This window comes from Apis mellifera, linkage group LG3, assembly GCF_003254395.2.
Source record: "Apis mellifera strain DH4 linkage group LG3, Amel_HAv3.1, whole genome shotgun sequence".
Taxonomy (NCBI): Eukaryota; Metazoa; Arthropoda; class Insecta; order Hymenoptera; family Apidae; genus Apis; species Apis mellifera.
In genome coordinates, this window is record NC_037640.1 from 11,647,845 (window position 1) to 11,670,451 (window position 22,607).

Sequence of the window (22,607 nt, forward strand, 5' to 3'; positions counted from 1 at the left end):
GTTTTTAGAACACATGATATATCATCCAATAACAACATCGTTTTGACAAATTCTAGTAACTTTTGTTTTACTTTTATACGTTTTAGAAAAAGAAAATTTTAAAAGATATATAATATTTAAAAATTTGACTATGTAAAATCAGATAAAATTTAAATTTATTTTATTTTGATTATATTTTATAAAATGTATTAATAAAATAAAATTATATTTTATAAATATTCTATTTATTGAAAAATAACTATATCACTATATAACTATTGAAAAGTAACTATAACTGGTATATTTAAAATTAAAAAAAATTTTTTTTCATCTTTGATAAAATATCTAAAATAAATATTGTATTTTAAATGTATGATATATAATCTTTTATTACATACATACAATAATGTTAAAATAATAATAATATATAATAATTAAAAACTAATTATTATGGTGAATATTATTTTTCATTAAAAATTATAATAATATAATAAATATTATTAGAGAATTTGTATATATAATAATTCTTTCATAAAAATATTATTTTTAATATAAATATTTATAGATTAAATATTTAATAATGACATTATCACTTTTGTAAGTAATATAATAAGTAGAATCTAATATTCTCATTGGTCGTTGTCTATTTTCTTAACGATTGTGAATGTTCCGCGCCAATGAAAATATTTGCCGCGTAAAAATTCAAAAATCAATTGACAAATTTGAAAAGAAAATGACTGTTTGTCATGATAAGATGAACGCATAACAAAAGGTGTAATTTCAATTTTCTTCGATAGCAAATCATCGTGGAACGTGGAAAAAGGTCAGCAGCAGGAGTACGATATGGATTTTATCTCACGACGAAAAGTGGGTCACATCAAAAGCGCCTGTGCGCACGCTTCGATTATCGATTGAAACGTTACGTGCCTTGAGTTCGTACGCTGGATCTCATTTATGTGAATGCAGTGACTGTGGATGTTCGTAGTGTGACTTTCTCGCAGTAGGCCAGTGGCTGACATCTTTCGTTTGTGGTCCGTGCATGATCGTGAGTTTCGGAAAAATGCGGTGAAATTCAATATACAGCGACGTGCCTTCGCGAAATCGGCCATTTTGATAGTGCGTGTTTCGCGAAAACGGATAGGATCACTTTTGGCAGCTACCCTCAACGGTTGTGCGTGAAAGTGGTGGCAGCTCGGTGTCGCCCACAGGACACAGCCGTAAAACTGAAAACGATCGTGTTCTTGGGCTAGTGAGCAAACAGTCTCAACAAAATGGCAGGAAACGCGGGTATGGAACAATTAATTCCGATTGTGAATAAGCTGCAAGATGCCTTCACACAGCTTGGGGTGCACATGCAACTTGATTTACCACAAATCGCAGTAGTAGGTGGTCAGAGTGCAGGAAAAAGTTCTGTTCTTGAAAACTTTGTTGGAAAGTAAGTATTTAATATCCTGTCATCGTTTTTCTTTTTTAAAACATTTTCAAATCTTTTGTGGATCAGAAGAATTCAAACGTTTGATTAAAGGCGTGGCGAACTACGCCACATTATAATTTTAATATTCGTCATCAATTATTTTAATTTGAGTATCCATCTTTTTTATATCTCTTTAGGTTAACTATCTTAATCGATCGATCTTGTCGTCAAAATTAACTATATCTTTATAATTCGTGGACGCCTACACAGTGACCTGTCAAATGATATTCTTTCCCATTGGTGTAATATTTAACCTTCTACTGAATTGCCTGAAGTATACACATAACGAAGAAAATTATTAATGCAATTGTTCTCAGTTTAGGTCATTTAATGTTGCTTTGTATTAATTTAGTCTAGATTAAAACTATGAGTATATATATATATATATATATATATGTATATAAATATATAACATACATATATACATACATATGTATATCATATATATAAATTAATAAAGATATTAATTTCAATACAATTTTATACGCATCTTTTATATATTATATATTAGATGTAATTTTATTATTTTAGAATAATTTTTATAATAATATAGATAATTAAAATTAATTTATATAATAAAAAAAATGATAAATGATACTCAAATATAAAAATATAATATAATTACAACAGATATCAATTTCTAATTTTTTTTTATATTTCAAGTTTTAATATTAAAAAAGGGAAAATATTTATTTTATTATTATTTAAATTTTTCCTTTTTTATTATATTTCTTTATATGAATTTATGTTATCATATGATATACTTTTTAGTATTCTTTTTAATATTCTTTTCTTTTATATATAAATATATATTTGTGTTTAGAAAAGTACAATATTTTTTTGTTTCCAGGGATTTCTTACCTAGAGGATCTGGTATTGTAACCAGACGACCACTTATCTTACAATTGATTAACAGTACAACTGGTGAGTCATCATAGATAAATAGATTATAAATTTTATATTGAATAAAATATATATTTAAATATATATTTATAAAAACATTTGTATAAGAAATATACATACAAATATAATATATAAATATATAAATTTATGAATAACAATTATTTCTAATTATTGATTTTATTAAACATAAAATTAAAGATAACTAAAGAATGTTAAATTGTATAATAATATTTGTTTATCATTTATTGTTATTTGTTTTAATCATTTATATCATATTGTTTTTCTTCTAAGAAATATTAAATTTTAATATAAGTTTTAATAATTTCACATATTTTGAGGTTTAATGTTATCTATAGTGTTGTCTATAGAAATTATCACATTTCCTGTAACAATGAACTTTTGATAAATAGGAAATCAAGAATATTTTAATTATTTAGAATTCTACATGTCAAAAAAATATAAGGTCATATAATATTATCATACAATATAAATTATTTTTTTATTATAGAATATGCTGAATTTCTACATTGTAAAGGTAAAAAGTTTGTGGATTTTGATGAAGTACGGAAGGAAATCGAAGCAGAAACAGACAGAGTTACAGGCAGTAATAAGGGTATTTCTAACATACCAATAAATTTAAGAGTATATTCACCTAATGGTAATTATAATATTTTATTATATTTTATATTGGTTTATATTAATATCTTGATTAAATATGATTGATTAAAATATATATTTATTTCTGTTAGTTTTGAATTTAACATTAATTGATTTACCTGGCCTCACAAAAGTACCAATTGGAGATCAACCAGCAGATATAGAAGCTCAGATTAAAGCTATGATTTTTCAGTTTATCAAAAGAGAAAATTGTCTTATATTAGCAGTAACACCAGCAAATACTGATTTAGCAAATAGTGATGCTCTTAAACTTGCTAAAGAAGTAGATCCTCAAGGTATTTGTTTATATTTGATATTTAATATTAACAAATTCAATGAACTTTTTTTATATTTTTTTAATTTTTTTAAGGTGTACGTACAATTGGTGTTATTACAAAATTAGATCTTATGGATGATGGTACTGATGCAAGAGATATTTTAGAAAACAAATTATTACCTTTGAGACGTGGGTATATAGGTGTTGTTAATAGGAGTCAAAAAGATATAGAAGGTCGAAAAGATATAAAAAATGCTCTGGCAGCAGAAAGAAAATTTTTCTTAAGGTATGGATCAATAATAAGGAGTAATTACATTAATAAATTATTTAATAAAATATCTAAAATATTTCTTTATATATTAGCCATCCATCTTATCGACATCTAGCAGACAGATTAGGAACACCATATTTACAACGTGTATTAAATCAGCAATTAACAAATCATATCAGAGATACTTTACCAGCATTAAGAGATAGATTACAAAAACAATTGCTTACATTGGAAAAAGATGTAGAACAATACAAACATTTCAGACCTGATGATCCTGCCATAAAAACTAAAGCTATGTTACAGTAAGTAGTTTTTTAATATATATTAGTATATGTAAACTTATAATTTCTTCAATTGTGGAATAACTTTTATCAAATAATAGAAAATAAAATAAGCCTTAATGATAATAATATATAATAATTATATCCTATATAATTTTTTATATCCTATAATAAATATATCTTCATAAACTAAATAAAATTTTTTTAAAATTAATTATGGGTGGAGGGTCCTGAGATTTTAGAATTTTTATTATTTTTCAGATCAATTCAAATATTTATGTAGGTATCATATTTTTGTTCATTTGTGTGTATTTGCATGAAAATTTTAATGCATAATGTATTTTTGTATAACCAACTAAAGAGTGAAAGATAATAATAATTTCATTAACATAAAAGATCTTAATATATTAATGAATCATCTATTATTTAGCTTTACATTACTAAATATCATGACTCTCTGCCCATAGAACTAACATTAAGATTTAATATTTGTTTATTATATATTAATTGAAAGAAAAATATTTTTAAGGATGATACAACAACTTCAATCAGATTTTGAAAGAACTATAGAAGGTTCAGGATCTGCACAAATCAATACAATGGAGCTTAGTGGAGGTGCAAAAATAAACAGAATATTCCATGAACGTTTTCCATTTGAAATTGTCAAAATGGAATTTGACGAGAAAGAATTAAGAAGAGAAATTGCTTTTGCTATTAGAAATATTCATGGTAAATGATCATTTTAATTTTGATAACATTCTCAGTTTCTATATGTCAAGATAAAGTTATTATGCTTATAAAAATAAGTTTTTAACAATAGTATAATGCCATAGGTATCAGAGTAGGTTTATTTACTCCCGACATGGCCTTTGAGGCAATAGTCAAGAAACAAATCAATAGACTCAAAGAACCTAGTTTAAAATGCGTGGATTTAGTTGTACAGGAACTTAGTAATGTTGTGCGCATTTGTACTGATAGGGTGGGTAAATTTATTTTTAATTTAAAAAATTTTAAATGATGTTTAATATAATTTTTTCTTCATATATTAGATGTCACGTTATCCCAGATTGAGAGAAGAAACGGAACGTATTATAACTACTCATATTAGACAACGAGAACAGTTGTGTAAGGAACAATTGATACTCTTGGTTGACTGTGAACTAGCATATATGAACACGAATCATGAAGATTTTATTGGTTTTGCCAAGTAAGTTACCTACATTTTATTATACATTTTTGTAGCTACAGCAAAATCAAAACAAATAATATAATAGAAGAGTTTTATTTTTAACAATCGCACATTTTAGCGCTATATGTTGCTTTTATTACATTCATAACTGCAGCTATAGATTTTATTATGTTCATATTTACAAAGTTTATTATTTCACATATAATAAATCTAAAATATTTCATAAATGTAGTAAATAATATTTTTATTGACATGGAATTATTGTTTATGTGATAAACTATTTTAACATGAAATAATAAAATGATTTTATGTTACATTTATACAATATTGATAATTAGAAATATAATATAATTATGATTTTTGCTATTAAAGATATAATATTTTTTTAATGTCTTTAATAACAAATATTGTAATGAAATATTTTATTTCTAATAATATATACCGAATTTTTTAAAGGACTTTTCTAAATTGCAGTAATGAATTTTATATTGCATGACTAATGTAAATTCAACACATAGTATAGTTCTCATAATGACAGTGTGCTTTACTAATACAAACACTATATTTTCAAAAAGTCTCATTAGTTTCGTTATGATTAATTTAAGCTTTTTATAAAATAAAAAAATGATTAAACAAATTCATCAATTATATATACTAGTTATATTAGTTTGCTTGCAAAATTTTTTTATGCAAATTAAAAATTATATATATTGATATATATTTTACATTATATCAATATATATAATATTTTTTATACCGTATTTTCTGAAGTATTACAATTCAGAATATAATAATTTATATTTTTAAAAAAATTTATATTTAATATAACATTTAATAATATTATTAGTTATACTTACATAACTTATATAATCAGATTTATACGGTATATTTTATTATCAGTGCATGTCTTGCTAAAATCAATCCACATTGCAAGCTTCAAAGTAGCAAATATTCTTAGTTTATTTTGTTTTTTAAAGCTAAGACACACATTTTTAGTATCATTAATAAATAATAAAATTTATTGCTATTTTTTATTTCATACATTTATATGTATGATATATTTTGTCATATGTTTTGTCACATTAAATTATATTTCACTTACATCTTTTTTTTTCTTTTCTTTTCTTTTTTTTTTTTTTTTTTTTTTTTTTTTTTTTTTTTTTTTTTTTTTCTTTTTTCTGTCCAGTGTATTTATAATATTTTAATTCTCTTTCTAGATATTTTTTTATTTTCACTTATTTGACACTTCAACATATTCAAAATTATAATTCTTAAAGATATTGCGAAAAATAGATTGAAAAAAATATCAATAATACTGATATTTTTAACAGCTTTAGTTTAATATTTATTCTATATCAAATATGTAACATTTTATTTTATTTTTCAATTTTTTAAATCATGTTTTATAAATTATAGAAAGAAATTTATATATAGTTTTCTTTGTGTTATATTGTTTAGAATAATTTTTTGAATTAAGAAATAAGAATACTATAACTCTTCTAAAAAATTTTATGTCAGTAAAGGTAAGGCATACTTAATGTAAAAAACTATCTATGATTAACAATTGTTTTAAATATGTATTTTTTACTTCTTTTATACTTGTTGTATTAACGAACGTATGTCTTTCCTTGAACTACATGGTATATACACATTTCCTGACATTTGTTTTCATTCATTGATACTTTATACTTCACAATTAAAAAAATTATTTAATTATATCGGCAGCGCGGCAGCCAGTAGCCATAATGCAAGGTAAGAATTATAAAAATACATTGGAACAAAGATTTACACTACATTTTTCTTCCTTTTCTATTATCACGCTCTTAATTTGTTATGCTTATTTTTTATTTAACTTTTTCTAGCTTTCAGTTTTTCCAAAAAAAAAAAAAAAAAAAAAAAAAAAAGAAACAGAATCATTAATAAGCAATATTAAATATATTTCCCATATATATTCCCATAAAAATTAAAAGTTATATTTTTCTAGTCTACTTTTTTTTTTCTATTCTTTAATAAAGTCAAAATCTATAAGTTTTTATTCTATATTTTATTACTAATTTATTATATAACATCATAAAAAATTAGTACTTAATATTGATACATATACATATACGTATATGTGCTTAGATTGTAAGAATGGCATTTAAAATATAATTTTAATTAATTGACATATTAAAATTTAAAATTTTTTATAAAAATAAAAAAATGAACTATCATAAAACATTGAATATCATTATAAATAAATCATCATTGGCTACATTTTTTTTATCTAATTTTATATATTGTAGAGTAAGAATCATAATTTATCAAAATTTTAAGATTTTGATTTTAATATTTCGTATATAGTTGCACAATTTAAATATGTAAGTAAATAGATCATTCATTGCTACAGTCATTCATGAATACTCCAAATCGTATATATTTCATACAGCAAATTTTAGTTTTCATCATTTTTCACATGATTTCACAATATATGTAATATTTGCTTCTGCAATTTTTCATGTGTTATGATCTGCAAAAAATATATATAATGTTAATTAAGTAGGAATAATATTGTGTGTATTACATGTATTATAAATAATGTTTGCATATTCAAAATATTTAATCATAATATCTAAAGCTGTATGAAAAAGTATGTGCATGGAGTTGTTGTGGCTGTATGTTATAATTCTTATATGTAAATTGAAACAATTTAAAAGGTAAACTTGTTTTTTTTTGTTTTTTTTGACACATGGAAATGTTATTATTAATAAATTATTAATCAAAAAAATATATCTTTCATTTATAATTTTCGAATCATAATTAATCACAATTATAAATCAAAGATATATAATACATGTAATTGTCCTCTTTATATTGTCGTTCTGTGACGTTACGTCTTATCGTTTTCAATATTTTTATATTATAAACACACATATTTTGAAAAATTGAATTATTTAATATTACAGTTTATTTATGGCATATAATTAAATTTGAAGTTATGTGAACGTTTGTGTAAGTTAATATAAAAATTATTGCTAGGTTTTTGTCCCGCTAGATTTTTACACAAACTAACAAATTTTTGTGGCAAGTTGTGACAATGAATTTTGTACATAGGTACCTAAATATTTTTTTCTATATGACATTTCATTATAAATTATACCTTATGTTGCAGTGCACAACAATCTTCAGAAAATGCTGTTAAATCTGGTCGTCATACATTAGGCAATCAAGTAATACGTAAAGGATACATGTGTATCCATAATCTTGGTATAATGAAAGGTGGCTCAAGAGATTATTGGTTCGTTTTAACGTCAGAGAGTATTTCATGGTATAAAGATGAAGAAGTAAATATCTTTTAATTATAGCATAGTATAATTCAAAACATGTGTTACTTATTTAACTTTTATATATTATTTCTTTGTTTAGGAACGTGAGAAGAAGTATATGCTACCTTTAGATGGATTGAAATTACGCGATTTGGAACAAGGATTTATGTCTCGGCGGCATTTGTTTGCTTTATTCAATCCAGAAGGCAGAAATGTTTATAAAGATTACAAACAGCTAGAATTGAGTTGTGAGACTCAAGATGACGTTGATTCATGGAAAGCTTCTTTTCTCAGAGCTGGTGTATATCCTGAAAAATCAACAGAGCAAGCAAATGGTGAAGGAGAGGTATGTTTCTTATTATATAATAATTTAAATATGTTATATATGTACATTTAATTAAATATATTGCACATATTAAAAAATGTTATGATATATTTAGATCCATTGCATTTAAATGTCATTTGTTTTAATAATACTTGTTTACTTGATATATATACGACGATATATAGCTATCAGAAATTACGTTTAAATTTATTCATATATAATCTATTGCTAATATTAATTCTAAGAATGGCATGTATCACGTGTGTACCGATTCTTAATTCAACTTCGATAAAAATATATCATATTATATAAATCTTATTTATAAATGGATACATAATTCATTAATTTATATTAACTTTAATTAGAGGAGAAATTTATTTATTATTTATCATTATATTATTATTTTATTTATTAGAAAAGATTATTTTGGTTTATTTTAGGATAAACCAAAACAACGGTACGAGAAAAATGGTACAGTTAGTACGAAAAATGTAATTAAAATATTTTATTTGATATTACATTTTTAACTGTGTGATGGTGTGATGCATTAAATCGAAAGTAGTTTAATAAATTATTCTCTAAAATTTTTGATAAATATCATATTATGAAAATTATAATGTGATAGAAATGATATCATGTAATGTGATATAATAAGGATATTATTAATATAATATTAAGTATTTAGGTTTTATTTTAACAATGTTTATGATTTTATATTATATTAAATATAACGAATTGCATTGAAAAAAATTAATTTTTTATATTTTTTGAAAATAAATTAATAATTAAAATATAAATTATATAATTATTTATATATACAGTTTGCATATTTATAAAAATTATCCTTCAAAAATTAATTAGATTCAATATTGCATTTATTATAATTAAATTTGTTTGCTTCTGATCAACTAGGAGGGATATGAGGTTCGTAAATTTGAAAAAAATTTCATAACTTTTTTACATGAAAACACACAACACTTACACAAATATAATACTTCCACCCAGCTTTGCTTTTTTAATAATGAATACGTGTAAAAATATGTGTTGTTTAAGAAGATATTATTTTTCTGCTAATAAACATTTGAACATAAAATCAATAACACTTTATTGAATATCTCAATATATTTTTTTATTTATGTTAATTAAATTTAACATTAGATATTTCTTTTTAACAATTGGGAAATGAATTATTTCTATACTTATAGGGTGGATCAGAAGCTCAATCATCCATGGATCCTCAACTTGAACGTCAAGTGGAGACTATTAGAAATTTGGTAGATTCATATATGAAAATTGTTACAAAAACAACTCGTGATTTGGTTCCAAAGACAATTATGCTTTTGATTATTAACAATGCAAAAGATTTCATCAATGCAGAGCTATTGGCACATCTATATGCAAGTGGTGACCAGGTAAAATATACACCATCTATTTCTAAATTTAATCAATTAATTTAATTCTTCATTTGCTTCAAACAGTAAACGTTTTATCGTATATTGTAGGCTTCCATGATGGAAGAATCGCCCGAAGAAGCACAAAAACGAGAAGAAATGTTACGCATGTATCATGCGTGTAAAGAAGCACTTCGTATTATCGGAGATGTTTCTATGGCGACAGTGTCCACTCCGGTCCCACCACCTGTGAAAAATGATTGGTTAGCATCCGGCGAAAATCCAAGGTAACAATTATGTTATTATTTTCATTGTTGCTTATGCATTTAACTAATTCGGTATCTTTCAATCTTATACTGCCTGCTTTTGCCTCGTACACTTGAACACCGTTGAAACAGTCTTGGGTAAGACTTTACTACGTTTATTATATTAAATAAATCTACCTCATATAGATTTATATTTATTCATAGATTAAAATATTACAAATTTTCTATATCACAGAGCAATAATATATTTTATATACAAATTTGTTACAGGTTATCACCACCATCTCCTGGTGGACCAAGACGTGGAGTGACACAGCCACCCCCTCTTTCTAGTTCTCGAGCTCCACCTCCAGTTCCTACGGGTGGCCGACCAGCGCCGGCTATTCCTAACCGACCTGGACCTGGTGGACCTCCGCCAGCCCGTGCTACACCTGGCCTACCTCCTCCTCTTATACCATCGTAAGTACCAATAATTTTATATACAAACTTATTTTTACTTGATTAAAACAGAAGTGTTATTTTTTTCAAATAATATGGAGAACATATTTAAAGAGACAAATAATTTGAAACACTCTGTATCATCGAGTATCTTTCCATTGTCGAGTTTCTCTCACAAATTTTTGCACAACAACGTTCTGTCAGTTTGTATTACAAGGTGCCTTGTGTCTTAACAACAAAGTGGAGGTCCTATTTTTTTTTATTTTTTATTTTATTTTATTTTATTTGTCACTGAGTATATTTAAAAAAAAAAAAAGAACAAACAAATTGCAGTTGCTTGTCCTCCATAGCTTTGTGTGATTGGGGCTTTGGTGCTAACCTCACTTTCTATTGCAGGCGCCGACAATAAGTCTTCGCACTAACTCGCCTATTCGCTATTAATTATATATATATATATATATAAATCATATATCGATTGCATCTAGTCGGTGTATATTTTACACGAGATACAATTTCCTAATGCTACATTTGTTGTTTTGTTTGCAAATATTAAATATTATTATCGTCAATTAGAGGTGTGTAATACAAACAGTTACAACAAACAAAATATTTATGAATACATTTATATATTAGTTAGAGATTGAAAAAGAGCTTCCAAAAATTTACGAGTGATTTTATCTTCTATTATATATGTATATATATATATATACACGATATCAATGATCTATCCAATTATTTCGTGGTCCAATTATTTCGTAAGAATGACCAAGAGATCGTTATCCATATTTTTATCAATTTTTTTCATTTTATTTTCAACCAATTGTTGCGAAGTATCGCACATATCATTGTTTTTCCAGAATCATTTTAAATAAATGTGTACAATATCGTATATAATAATTTACACACCTCTAATTAACAATTTAAATGTCTACGATACATTTAATCGGTATTAGTGAGAAAAAGGAATCACGAATTCATTCGCGACATATAAAAATAAAAAAAAATAGATAAAACGACGTTTGTTTCACTTGTAAATTAGTTCAATGGAATTGTACATGATGCCTGTATATACAATTAAGAAAGAATGTTGTAAAATAAATGGTTTTGAGTTCTTATCGCAGGTGGTGGATAAGTAATTCATTCGTTTACTAACAGCATGACATTTTTTTTAATCACGAATTTTTAGCCCGCACTAATCGAATACACTTGCAAATATCATTCGCAATGTTTTGATCGATACATAGAGAGAAAAAAAAAAAAGAAACTCAAAGGATGTGATACCGCAAGTATATACACGTGACGTGAGAGATATTGCAACAACAAAGTGTGTGAAAGCTTCTTACGAATATTATTCATTGCTTCTTCGCCATCGTTTCTCCCATCCAGATGATTAAATAAACTACTAGCAGAGAATGAAAATCGATTCGAAATATTGTCGATAATTATTCGATTAGGGAAGGACGCCTGTCGGTGCCTGCATTGAAAATATTTTTTTTTTTTTTTTTAACAAATGTATTTTGTAATTAAATTAAATTCGACCACCCGTTTGATGAACGCGTCTGTCGCTTTTTTCGAATCATGCGAGAGGATTTTATATATATATATAAAACAAACTTTTTAATAATAGAAGATTATTAAAAAGTTTCGAGGATGCACGATAATCATCAGATTTTTAATTTTAATTCGTCGTGCATTGTACATTATATATGTATATTATTATATCAAATATGAAATTGTGATATATATATATATATATCGAATTGTTGTACAGTAATAATATTAATTAAGGCATTGAAAACACAAATGAGATCTGTAGTAACAAGCTGAGTGTCCGTGGTGTATGTTTAGTCGTGGGGGTGGTCTTCAGCAGAGAGTGACGCAAGCTGCGACGCAGGCCGCTGCTAATGCCGCCGTGAACGAGCTGATGGATGCATTCAAGATCAAGTAAATAGACTCTTGTTGTCTCATAATCCTATTTTTTTTTATATATATACATATATATATATATAAACAGACATATATATATATACATATATATATATACATATGCGAGATATTTGCCCTTTTATCTACTGATGATAAATTTATTATGGGTAATCTTGTTTAAGTTGCGCTACGTAGATTGGTAGACTGTTCAGGGTTGAGAATGAAACTTAAACTAATTCGATGTTTCTCCGATAGAGTGTGTTTCCTCGATAACATAATGTTTGAGCGTTATAACCTAACCTATGTTTTTTTTTTTTTCTTCTTTTTTTCCCCCCTCCCTTTTCTTTTTTAATCTTCTTTGCTCCTTCTCTCTCTCTCTTTCTATCTCTCGTTCTCTCTTTTGCATGATCCGAGAAATTGGATTAACAGCGATGATGTTGCCTTGCGAGATTTAGATGATATAAATATATATATATACGTAGGTATTAGAAAAAGAAAAAAAATATATATATATACGAACGAGTGTGCAAGGGAAAGTGTTCTTGTATATTTGTAACACGTGTAATTCGCTTCGTTATATTCCATACAATTGTATATTATTCTTACCTCGTGAAGTAGATTTATTGTTAAAAAGAAGGAAATAAATGTGCTTTCGTAAATTGGTAGAGTAACGATCTGTAATAATGTAATTCCAAAAAAAAGAAAAAAAAAAAAAGAAAAAAAAATGAATTCAAAAATTTAAGATTTGATATGAAACAATTTATTGGTGTATTTCACTTTTAATGTTGATATTCGAAATACGATACGATCTTCTCGCTGATTAGATATTTAAAAAAAAATAATAAAAAATAGAAAAAAAAAAAAAAAGAGAGATTACGTATTATCTTGTTTAGATCGACATATTTGTGTCTCCAGTGAATCTATATATCCTGGAAAGTCTACCAGAACCCTACAAATGTGATCAAAGGTAGTTTCGATTAGGCGAAATTAAAGCAAGATGTGAAAAAAAATAGACGCGATTGAAAATTATCATTTAGAGATTGCGTAAAAATTCGTTTTTCATATATATATATATATATATATATATAATTTGCATATATAATAGAAGAAAAAAAAAAAGAAAAAGAAAATGTCATGCTGTTGGGGAAAGAAAAAGATAAACAAACATTATCGCGAATTCATTGTTCGTTTTTTTATCGTATCTCATCGATTAATTTATCCCAAATCGGCGAATACAAACTGCGTTAATAATCGAATAAGTTTAAGCATCGTTAATTATTAATTGCGCGACGCAAATAAGAGTTTATTATTACACGTTAAAAAACGAACACAGGATAACACAATGTTTCTCTACCTCTTCTAAGAAATCATCGACATTTTGTTTCTTATTCCTAAAATATTATTAAAATATTAAAAAATATCGTATAAAATTATACATATAAAAATATATATATATATACATACATTTAATAGCTAATATCCCTAATGAAATATTAATAACAGAAAAAAAAAACGTGCTCAGACATAGGATGTGATATAGCGTAGATACTGCTTCGAGGATTTTGCATGAAAATCCTGAGTCGCGAAAAAAACCCTCTCTCTCTCTCTGAATAGTCTTAAAAAAAATAAGAAGAAAAAAAAATGACATTAATACCACATTGGAATAATATATATACATATATATACATATACGTATACATATATATATATATATATATATATATATACATACATTACGTATACATATACAATATATTACAATCGTGTATCGTTACAATGTATAATGAATGTATATCACTTGAGCGAGCGTTCAGGAGCTACGTTATATATGTATATATATATACATATATATATTTCGAGAAGCTATTTGTTGTTTCCTATGCTCCTCGATCGTGCTTAGCAAATTAAATTAATTATACATGTACATAAATAACGGGAATGGAATATATATGATATACTTTGTAACATTCTTGTAATTGAATAGTTGCACGAGCCGCGATGTGCTTTCGCGTAATAACGGTTTCTTGATCCGATGAATAACACTGTATAATTCGTAATATTTATATATATGTATATAAATACGTATATAACTTTAGACGAGATTGTACGTGAAAGGAAACTTACGAGGAAACGGATCGTTTGATTTATTTTTCGTCTTCCGATCTTTATATTCTAATTTCATAACTTCGACTAATTATAACAAATTATTATTAACATCGAATTGAAACGAAAGATATTATATTCGATGATATATTGAACGGAATTTGTATCGTAATCGATTGATCGTCGTTGCAAAACTTCGTCGCCATCTGTTGGCTGTAAATCGTATTAATAATATTTACTCGATCGAGCGTAAATTTTTCGAATTTTTATCCGTTTCCACGCATGTTTTTTTTTTTTTTTTTCCCCATAGATAAACATAGATATTTATACGTACAAATATATCTTTCGACGAAACATAAAAATTACGTTCGCAATTACGAAAGCAGCGCCACTGCGAAAGAGCAGGTTTCGAGTCCTTGTGTACCTTCGTGACCGGTGACGCGTGGAAGATCGAGGACAATGATCGAAGTGCAATTACACGAAGAAGAGAAACGAAATAATGAGAGGAGAAATTATTTTTCGTTACAGCGAAACGTCGATGGCCTCCCTTGAAATTAGATAACGATCGTAGTGAAGAATCGACGACATTCTGGACTCGCATTTCTCGCGTCACTGTGTCCCTATCTATGTGTGTTTCTTCTAATATCGTACCGTACGTGTAATCCATTCGAAAAGGCCTAACAAACGATACACTAATAATCTTCACTGATGACTCCACCATACAAAGATGCATTTATTTACACCATATTTGTTAGAAGAACCGCCATCTTCCTTTCTAAAACTTTACTGTAGCATGTGCGCGTAACACGTGCGCGTAACGCGATTTGTTCCAAGGATAATAATTTTCCGAAAAGAAAAGTAACGTTACGCAAGAAGAATATTATAATATACATTCTCGTCGAAAGCACATCGCGCTCATGAATCGAATTTATTTATCATCGTCTCTTTTTTCATCGACACTGGACACGAACACCTTCTAATTTAGATTATTCGATGGGTACTAATAAATTAAACTAATTCTATCGGAATTACTGTTGCTCTCGAAAAATGAGAAAGATGAACGGAATACACACATATACAATATAAAGAAAAATTTTCGCAAGCAATCATAAGTGGTATTATTGTAATATTATTGTACAGATATATATATATATATATACACGTATATATATATATGTGTCTATCGATCACATTGATGCACCGTCGTAATCCCGGAATTAAATAGATCCGTATGTTGCGGTTATATATATATACAGAGATGATTGTGATTATGATTACTTATGATAATTACAATTATAATAAGTACGGTTAAATATTACGAGTAACGACGTCATTATATATTGTATATTGTGTAAGGTAAAAGAGATATTACATTATCCTTTTCGGTAGCATGTTCATGTTTCCTTGTTCGGTAGATTGCGAAACTTTTTATTTTCGTAAAAAAAAAGAAAACTACGTACCACCAACTTTTACCGTTAACATTCCCTCGAAACAGATCTTATTGTGAATATTATAAGGAGACGATAGAGATGTAAGAATAGATGTATACATGCCTTGTACGAGGCGTAGCGTTTCAATAATATTGGGCATATCAAGTTAGTAGAAACATGGAGGGAAAGATCGTTCTTCGAGTAGTGTCCAGATTTTTCAAAGTTCGTTCGATATTTTGAGGAGGAAGGGGGAGGGGGGAAGGGAGGGGGGATTTCACTCTTCGAGATTACATTCCAAATTTTTTTTTTTTTTTCTTTTTTTGTACATTATTTTGTACTTTTTCTTACGACAATAATTAATATTACATTGATCGATAAGTAAATATTTTTTTAAAATGTATAATCGTTAAAATTTTCGTTTTGAAGCCTCGTAAACATTTCGTGATTCGTAATTTTCGATTAATCGCGTGATTTTTTTTTTTTTTTAATATTTTTACTTTTATGGAGGGAGGGGGAGGGGGAAGAAAAACATTTCGATAATTGTGGATCGGATGGAAACTTTATTTCAAGCGTTACAACGAAAGACGACAAGTAAGGAAATCTTATCATTCCTTGAATCGTGAAGATTTTCTTGAGAGAAGCTTCACGATTTTCCGTCTGATATTTTCTTTGCTTTCGTACCGTCAATTAAACGATCGATCGATCCTTTCGTTTTTTCAGAAAAAAAAAGAAAAAAAATGAAAAATGAAAAAAAAAAATCTTTATACCCTTTAAGTTTCACTTTATATCGATCCGTGATACGCGTTTTACGTATCATGCTTAAAAAAAAAAAAAACGAGAACGAACTCTCAGTTTTCGTGATTCTAAAATTCGATGAATATTGCGATGTTTTAACCACGTCACCATTGTTAGATGCAAAGGGAGAAGAAAAAAATCGTTTTGCCACATTATGTGAAGCATAAAACTGTTGCAGTATTATCTAGCATTTAATCGTCCAATCGAGAGGCGAAATCTGAACGCGTCTACGTAATAAAAGTAAAAAGAATAAATGATTGAATAAATTTCCAAGCTCGAGTTAACGATTTCACGATGATTAAAAAAAAAAAAAAGAAAAAAAAATTCTCTTTTAAATTTCCTTCTTTCTGCGAGTAAAGTAAATGCGTTCAGATCGTCATCTATACGACCCAGAGAGAGGAAGAGAAGAGAAGATAAAAAAAAAAAAAAGAAGAGAATCGCGCAAAGGAAAAGACAGAGAGAACAGAATCACAGATGTGCGACACGCATCCTATTCACGTGACGAGATTATATTGTTATATATATACATGCTTCCATCTAAAGCCTTATAATATTACAATAGCGAGATTCTATTTAAAAAAAAAAAGAAAAAAAAAAGGGGAGGAGAGTTTACGAGCGAGATCGATAAGATAACCGAGCGTGTCTCTGTGTATTGTACGTCGCGGGTCGAGTGTAAAAAAAAGAAATATACAATCGCACGTGGTGGTGGAAAACGTGGAATTATTATTAACGGTAAACGAATAACGATAGAGATGAATTATTGTAATTAAGTCGATGGTAAACACGATTCGCGGTTCGAATTATTTTCACGTTGGTTAATAAATAATTACTAGATCGGCGTTGCGTTTCGACGAATCGTAGATATTAGAGAAGACTAAGTAACTCATCGATGTGAATTCACCCTTGATCACGCGTAAAGGATAATTTTCGAGAGAGAGAAAAAAAAAATTTCGTTTTCCAAATATTTTCTCGCGAGAACAATACATGTTGAAGTTTAGAGCTTCCTAGCTTTTCGGTCCTCACTCCTTATTATAGCGGATTCGTGATAATTATTTTTATACTCGTTGTATAAAACTCTGATTTTGATAGAGACAATTTTTTTCTACTGCGAGAGGAGGTAGAGTTTCGATGGTCGATGTTCATTCTCGAGCGTTTGTTGTAAAAAAAAAAAAAAAAAAAGAAAAAAAAACATTTCATAAATGAAACAAGGGTGAGCATTGACAAGGGGTTACTTAGCGAATTGTTCTATATGGATTGTGCACCTCACACGATTCACTATGTTGTAATATTGCGCGACAGGCGCGTGATATATGCATACACTGTTTTATTGCAATATAAATGTGTATATAGGAAGTAACATGTTATAGATTCGAAAGAAAAAAAAATATAAATATATATAAATATATATATCCATATAAACATACATAAACATGTATAGATATATATATGTATATATACATACACACACGTATATACGTAAAAGAAACGAGAATTCGGAGAGAAGCGTGTGTTGTTATCTCTTTTATTGCCGGACACGCATTTCCGCCGGGGAAATTAGTCCGTCAGATCAGATAGCGTCCTGTTTCTGCGGTTGGATAGTATTTTAATTATTGTAACACTCCACGTGTTGACTTGTTGTTGTTGTTGTTGTTTTTTTTTTTTTTTTTTATATGTTCCACTAATATCCCTCTCTTGATTTTCGCTTGATTCCATGTACCGTCGCGCGCAAATAACAAGCATTATTTTCAATAGAGAATGTGCGAGATTGTCCTGACATTGTCCCCGCACGCTGGAATGCGTATTCGCGTTCTGCGTTTCTTTTTCTCTTTTTTTTTTTTTTCTCTGTCCCTTCGGTCAAACTTGGCCAACGTCCAACGTCCAATATAATATATTTACACCTTAAAAGCATCCAGGATTTTACCTCGTGAAGTATTACGAAGTATTATTATTATTATTATTATTATTATAAACATAAAAATCAATTCAATTGTATTTAACCGTATCCAAAGGACGTTTGGAAAGATTGCGATTAAATTGATATGATATCGATATCGATATCGATTTTTTGAATTTGAAGAAAGAGATATTAAGAAATTTACGAGATATAATTTCGTGAAGCGAACGTCCTTTTTATACGTTCATTTTTGCATGCATTTTTTTTTTGCTACTGCTTGAGCATGTTGTGCAAATCTTATCAGACAATTTTTTTTCTTTTTTTTTTTTTTTTTTTCTTTTGGCAAATCATCCCATTTGCGTTGTATTTGTGATATTTTTACCGTTCACTTTTTTGTTAATAATTTGTTCGTGTGTATACACAAAAAAATCCACTGCGCATCTTCATTATTTATATTTATCTACTCGAAGATAACATGTTTGTTGCACTTCACTTTCCGATATACATCATCAATCACGATCACACTTCTTTTATATACTTTTTTACTTGGAACATATATATATATGTGAATATATATATATATATAATTATATTCACATATAAATTATATTCATTCTCATATCATAGCTTGGTGGAATATTAGATTTATTTCCTCTGAATTCTGTCCGCGTGCAAATTTAATTGGTCGCCCCTTCGAACCCGAGCTTAAAAAAAAAAAAATTTCTCACACATATAAAAATCGTATCTCGCGTTCGAGGGGCGAGCGATTGACGTTCGAGTTTCGTTTTAACATTCATATTCGCGCGCTTTGATCCAAGCAAAAAAAAAAAAAAAAAAAAAAAAAAAAAAAAAATCGTCTCTCATCGAATATTACAAATGCCTCGCAATCCGAGAAGCATCCGAATACTTAATCACTGTCTATGTTATAGGCGTCCCGTACCCAATATTCCTCCCCGAATTCCCGACAGACCGTACTACGGCCGATTAAACTGAGCTAGTCCATGGAAAGCACACGACACCTGTGCACACCCCACGCCCGAGAGTATTCGAGGAAAAGTGTTTCGTTTCCGAAACGAGCCGATGACCGGGGACACGAGCTCAGCACGAGAGGCGAGAAAAAAAAAAATGGTGGAAGACAATGTGATGGTTGTATAACCCGACGCATTGACTGATGAAACGAAAGATGGCGGGTGACGGTGAGAGGGGAATCATCCTGGCTTTCGGCGGAGAAATTCTTCCGAATCCGAGAGGAGCGCAGGACGCGCCGCGTCCTATTCTTTTTTCTCTCTCTTTCTCTCTCTCTCTCTCTCTCTCTCTCTCTCTCTCGAGATCTTCGCCCTCCTTTACAATCTTGGCTATGTCTGTCTATTGTACAAAGAAAGAAAGAGTAAGAAAATCTCTTATCTTATCTTATCTTCGCGCGAAGAGGAAGGTAATAGAATGAAAAAGGAGAGAGGGAATTGAGGAGAACGAGGAGGAGAAGGAGGAGGAGGAGGAGGAAACAAGGAGGAACAAGGCTGTGCCACGAAAACAAAAGGGAAGAGAAAGAGGGACCAAGAAATGATGGACGGACGAGGCGAGCGGAAAGCGGACGTGTATATATATATATATATGTGTATTATATATATATGGATGGATGGTCTGTGCCTAGTCTGTTGTTTACTATCGATGGTCGACAGCCGCGGAGACACCAATCGGTCACTTCTACTTCTTCTTTCTCTTGATATTTCGTCTTCTATGTTATTTATAAATACCGTTTAGAATTACGTGTTTTAGCTGTTAAGTATTAAATAGAGACTCGATGCCGCTCGATGCGCGCGATTGAAAGCTTGGAGGATTGGTTATAAGTGTTAAGGGAAAAAATAGGGTCTTCCGGCAAGAAGCGACGCGAAGTGTTATTTTTTCGAAGTAACCGATTTCGTCCTTTTCGTCAAATATACGGTTATCAGTATTATAACAAATAAGAACCGTATAACCGAAATTGCACGTTATATTGCGATTATAAACTTTTGTAATAAAATTTTTAATCTGTTGTTCATTTTTCTTTGGAATCTTTTTTTCTTTTTTTTTTTTTATAAGGAATAAATTAAACTAGATATTATATATGGAGCCAAGTTTTAAGTTTCGATCGTGTTGAAACTGGAACGTGTTAAATTTTAGATAGAACTTTATATTATAACCTTAATATTTTATCACGAAACGAATAATTTAAACGTAGAGGAGTCGATCGAGCAAAAAATAATTTTAATCAAACCCGAAGCAATACTGGAGAGATTTTCTAGTTATAAAAAGTATTCGTAGGAGAACGTAATTTAATTTAGCGATCGATTGGCGCTTCTTGTCCGAGGACTCGGGGTATTGACGAAAGGTATTGTTCAAATGAGATTCGTGGACGGCGTAATAATAACGACGTAACGTGCAACCCGATTACCTCGATTTTAGAAAAACTTACTAGAGAGCAAAAGAGTACACACGGTTCATCGTACGATTCGTTCGATCGAACGGGTGAACGAAATGCGAAGACGATATTCAATCGACCAGAAGCATTCCAGAAACGCCTGTGTGCAAGCTTCTTTGCGAAACATTAAAAAAAAAAAAAAGAAAAAAAAAGGAAAAAAAAATATATATATATATTATATATTTTATATATATAGAAACGAGGAGAAAAAAAAATTACGCGGTTCCTCCTCGCCTGATGTTCATACTAAACGTAACAATTCTTTTTTTTTTTGTACGATTAATTTATTGAAATACGATCACGATGCCATTTTACAGCTCGAGTTTAAGAAACAATTACGATTAGCAACAACAACTTATTGAACACAACGAATGAATTAAATGATGTCGGGAAATTTCTTATTGTAATCTTTTTTTCACGGACGGTTTTTGGAAAAAAACGTAGAAACAAAATTGATAGGTGTATGTATGTAGAGCGCGAAATTTCTCGTCCAACGACTTTGTCCATTTTTATCCATTTTTATTGTTATTATGTCGTATCGCATCTTGACGCGATATATATATATATCGTCGTTATGTATCGTCCGATAGATGCTCTATCTCTCTCTCTAAAGAAAAAACTCAAAGGGTCAAGATTTCGTTATTATCCTCGAAAAAAAGAAAAAAATAAACAAAAAATAATAACCATGTTATAATTTTAAACGAAGGCCAATGTTGCGTAGAAGAAAGAAACAAATTGTACATATATATAAAATCAAATACGAGTAATAGTATTATTACATTCGTCGATTTGTACGATGCTAGGGGAAAAAGAATATCTCTTTCTTTTTCCTTTCCTTTCCTTTCTTTTTTTCTCTCTCTTTCTCCCTCTCCCCTACTTTTTCTTTCTCTTTCTCTCTCTCTCTCTCTCTCTCTCTCTGTATTAAACCAAACATCACGCGTCGATAGCCAATGCGCGCCATGCTACACGACACCGACTGACGACTAATGTACCTAGGACATATCAGGACGAATCAAATAAATGATATTTAATACAAATCGATGATATAGTTCATGAGAATATCCTGATCAATATTTTCCAGAACATTTGAATCTTCCGATTGTCAGATCGTTGGTATTCATTTTCAGTATGTATTATGTATATATATGTCGGTAAATTCTTGTTTCTCTTTTTTTTTTTTTAGGTTATATTTTATAATAACAATAACCTCGACGCTATTTGACGTTTTTCGCATAAAAATGAAGC

General features: G+C 28.5%; 1 protein-coding gene across 14 annotated transcripts; it reads left to right on the top strand.

Moving 5' to 3' along the window:
• Positions 1 to 815: 815 nt before the first annotated feature.
• LOC410923 (dynamin) lies at positions 816 to 22,399 on the top strand. Of its 14 annotated transcripts, none has more exons than XM_026439748.1 (19): positions 816 to 1,414; positions 2,304 to 2,377; positions 2,865 to 3,014; positions 3,106 to 3,309; positions 3,384 to 3,576; positions 3,654 to 3,863; positions 4,372 to 4,571; positions 4,676 to 4,821; positions 4,892 to 5,049; positions 6,757 to 6,783; positions 8,183 to 8,354; positions 8,437 to 8,682; positions 9,102 to 9,152; positions 9,867 to 10,073; positions 10,164 to 10,339; positions 10,451 to 10,456; positions 10,589 to 10,777; positions 12,605 to 12,700; positions 19,834 to 22,399. In XM_026439748.1, the coding sequence occupies exons 1-19, from the start codon at positions 1,251 to 1,253 to the stop codon at positions 19,895 to 19,897; spliced, it is 2,733 nt and encodes a 910-aa protein (XP_026295533.1). In that variant the 5' UTR covers positions 816 to 1,250; the 3' UTR covers positions 19,898 to 22,399. The 14 variants fall into 14 exon arrangements, with proteins under 14 accessions (XP_026295533.1, XP_026295537.1, XP_026295535.1 ...); XM_394399.7 differs by lacking the exon at positions 9,102 to 9,152 and adding an exon at positions 9,574 to 9,585 and having other exon boundaries at positions 821 to 1,414; XM_026439752.1 differs by lacking the exon at positions 10,451 to 10,456 and having other exon boundaries at positions 10,652 to 10,777.
• Positions 22,400 to 22,607: the final 208 nt, after the last annotated feature.

Excerpts from the sequence above, each read along its gene's own strand:
- LOC410923 (XM_026439748.1), top strand. The coding sequence starts at position 1,251 with ATGGCAGGAAACGCGGGTATGGAACAATTAATTCCGATTGTGAATAAG. Across the intron at positions 10,074-10,163 it reads TATATGCAAGTGGTGACCAG|GCTTCCATGATGGAAGAATC; the intron begins GTAAAATATACA and ends CGTATATTGTAG. Across the intron at positions 12,701-19,833 it reads ATGGATGCATTCAAGATCAA|GCGTCCCGTACCCAATATTC; the intron begins GTAAATAGACTC and ends TCTATGTTATAG.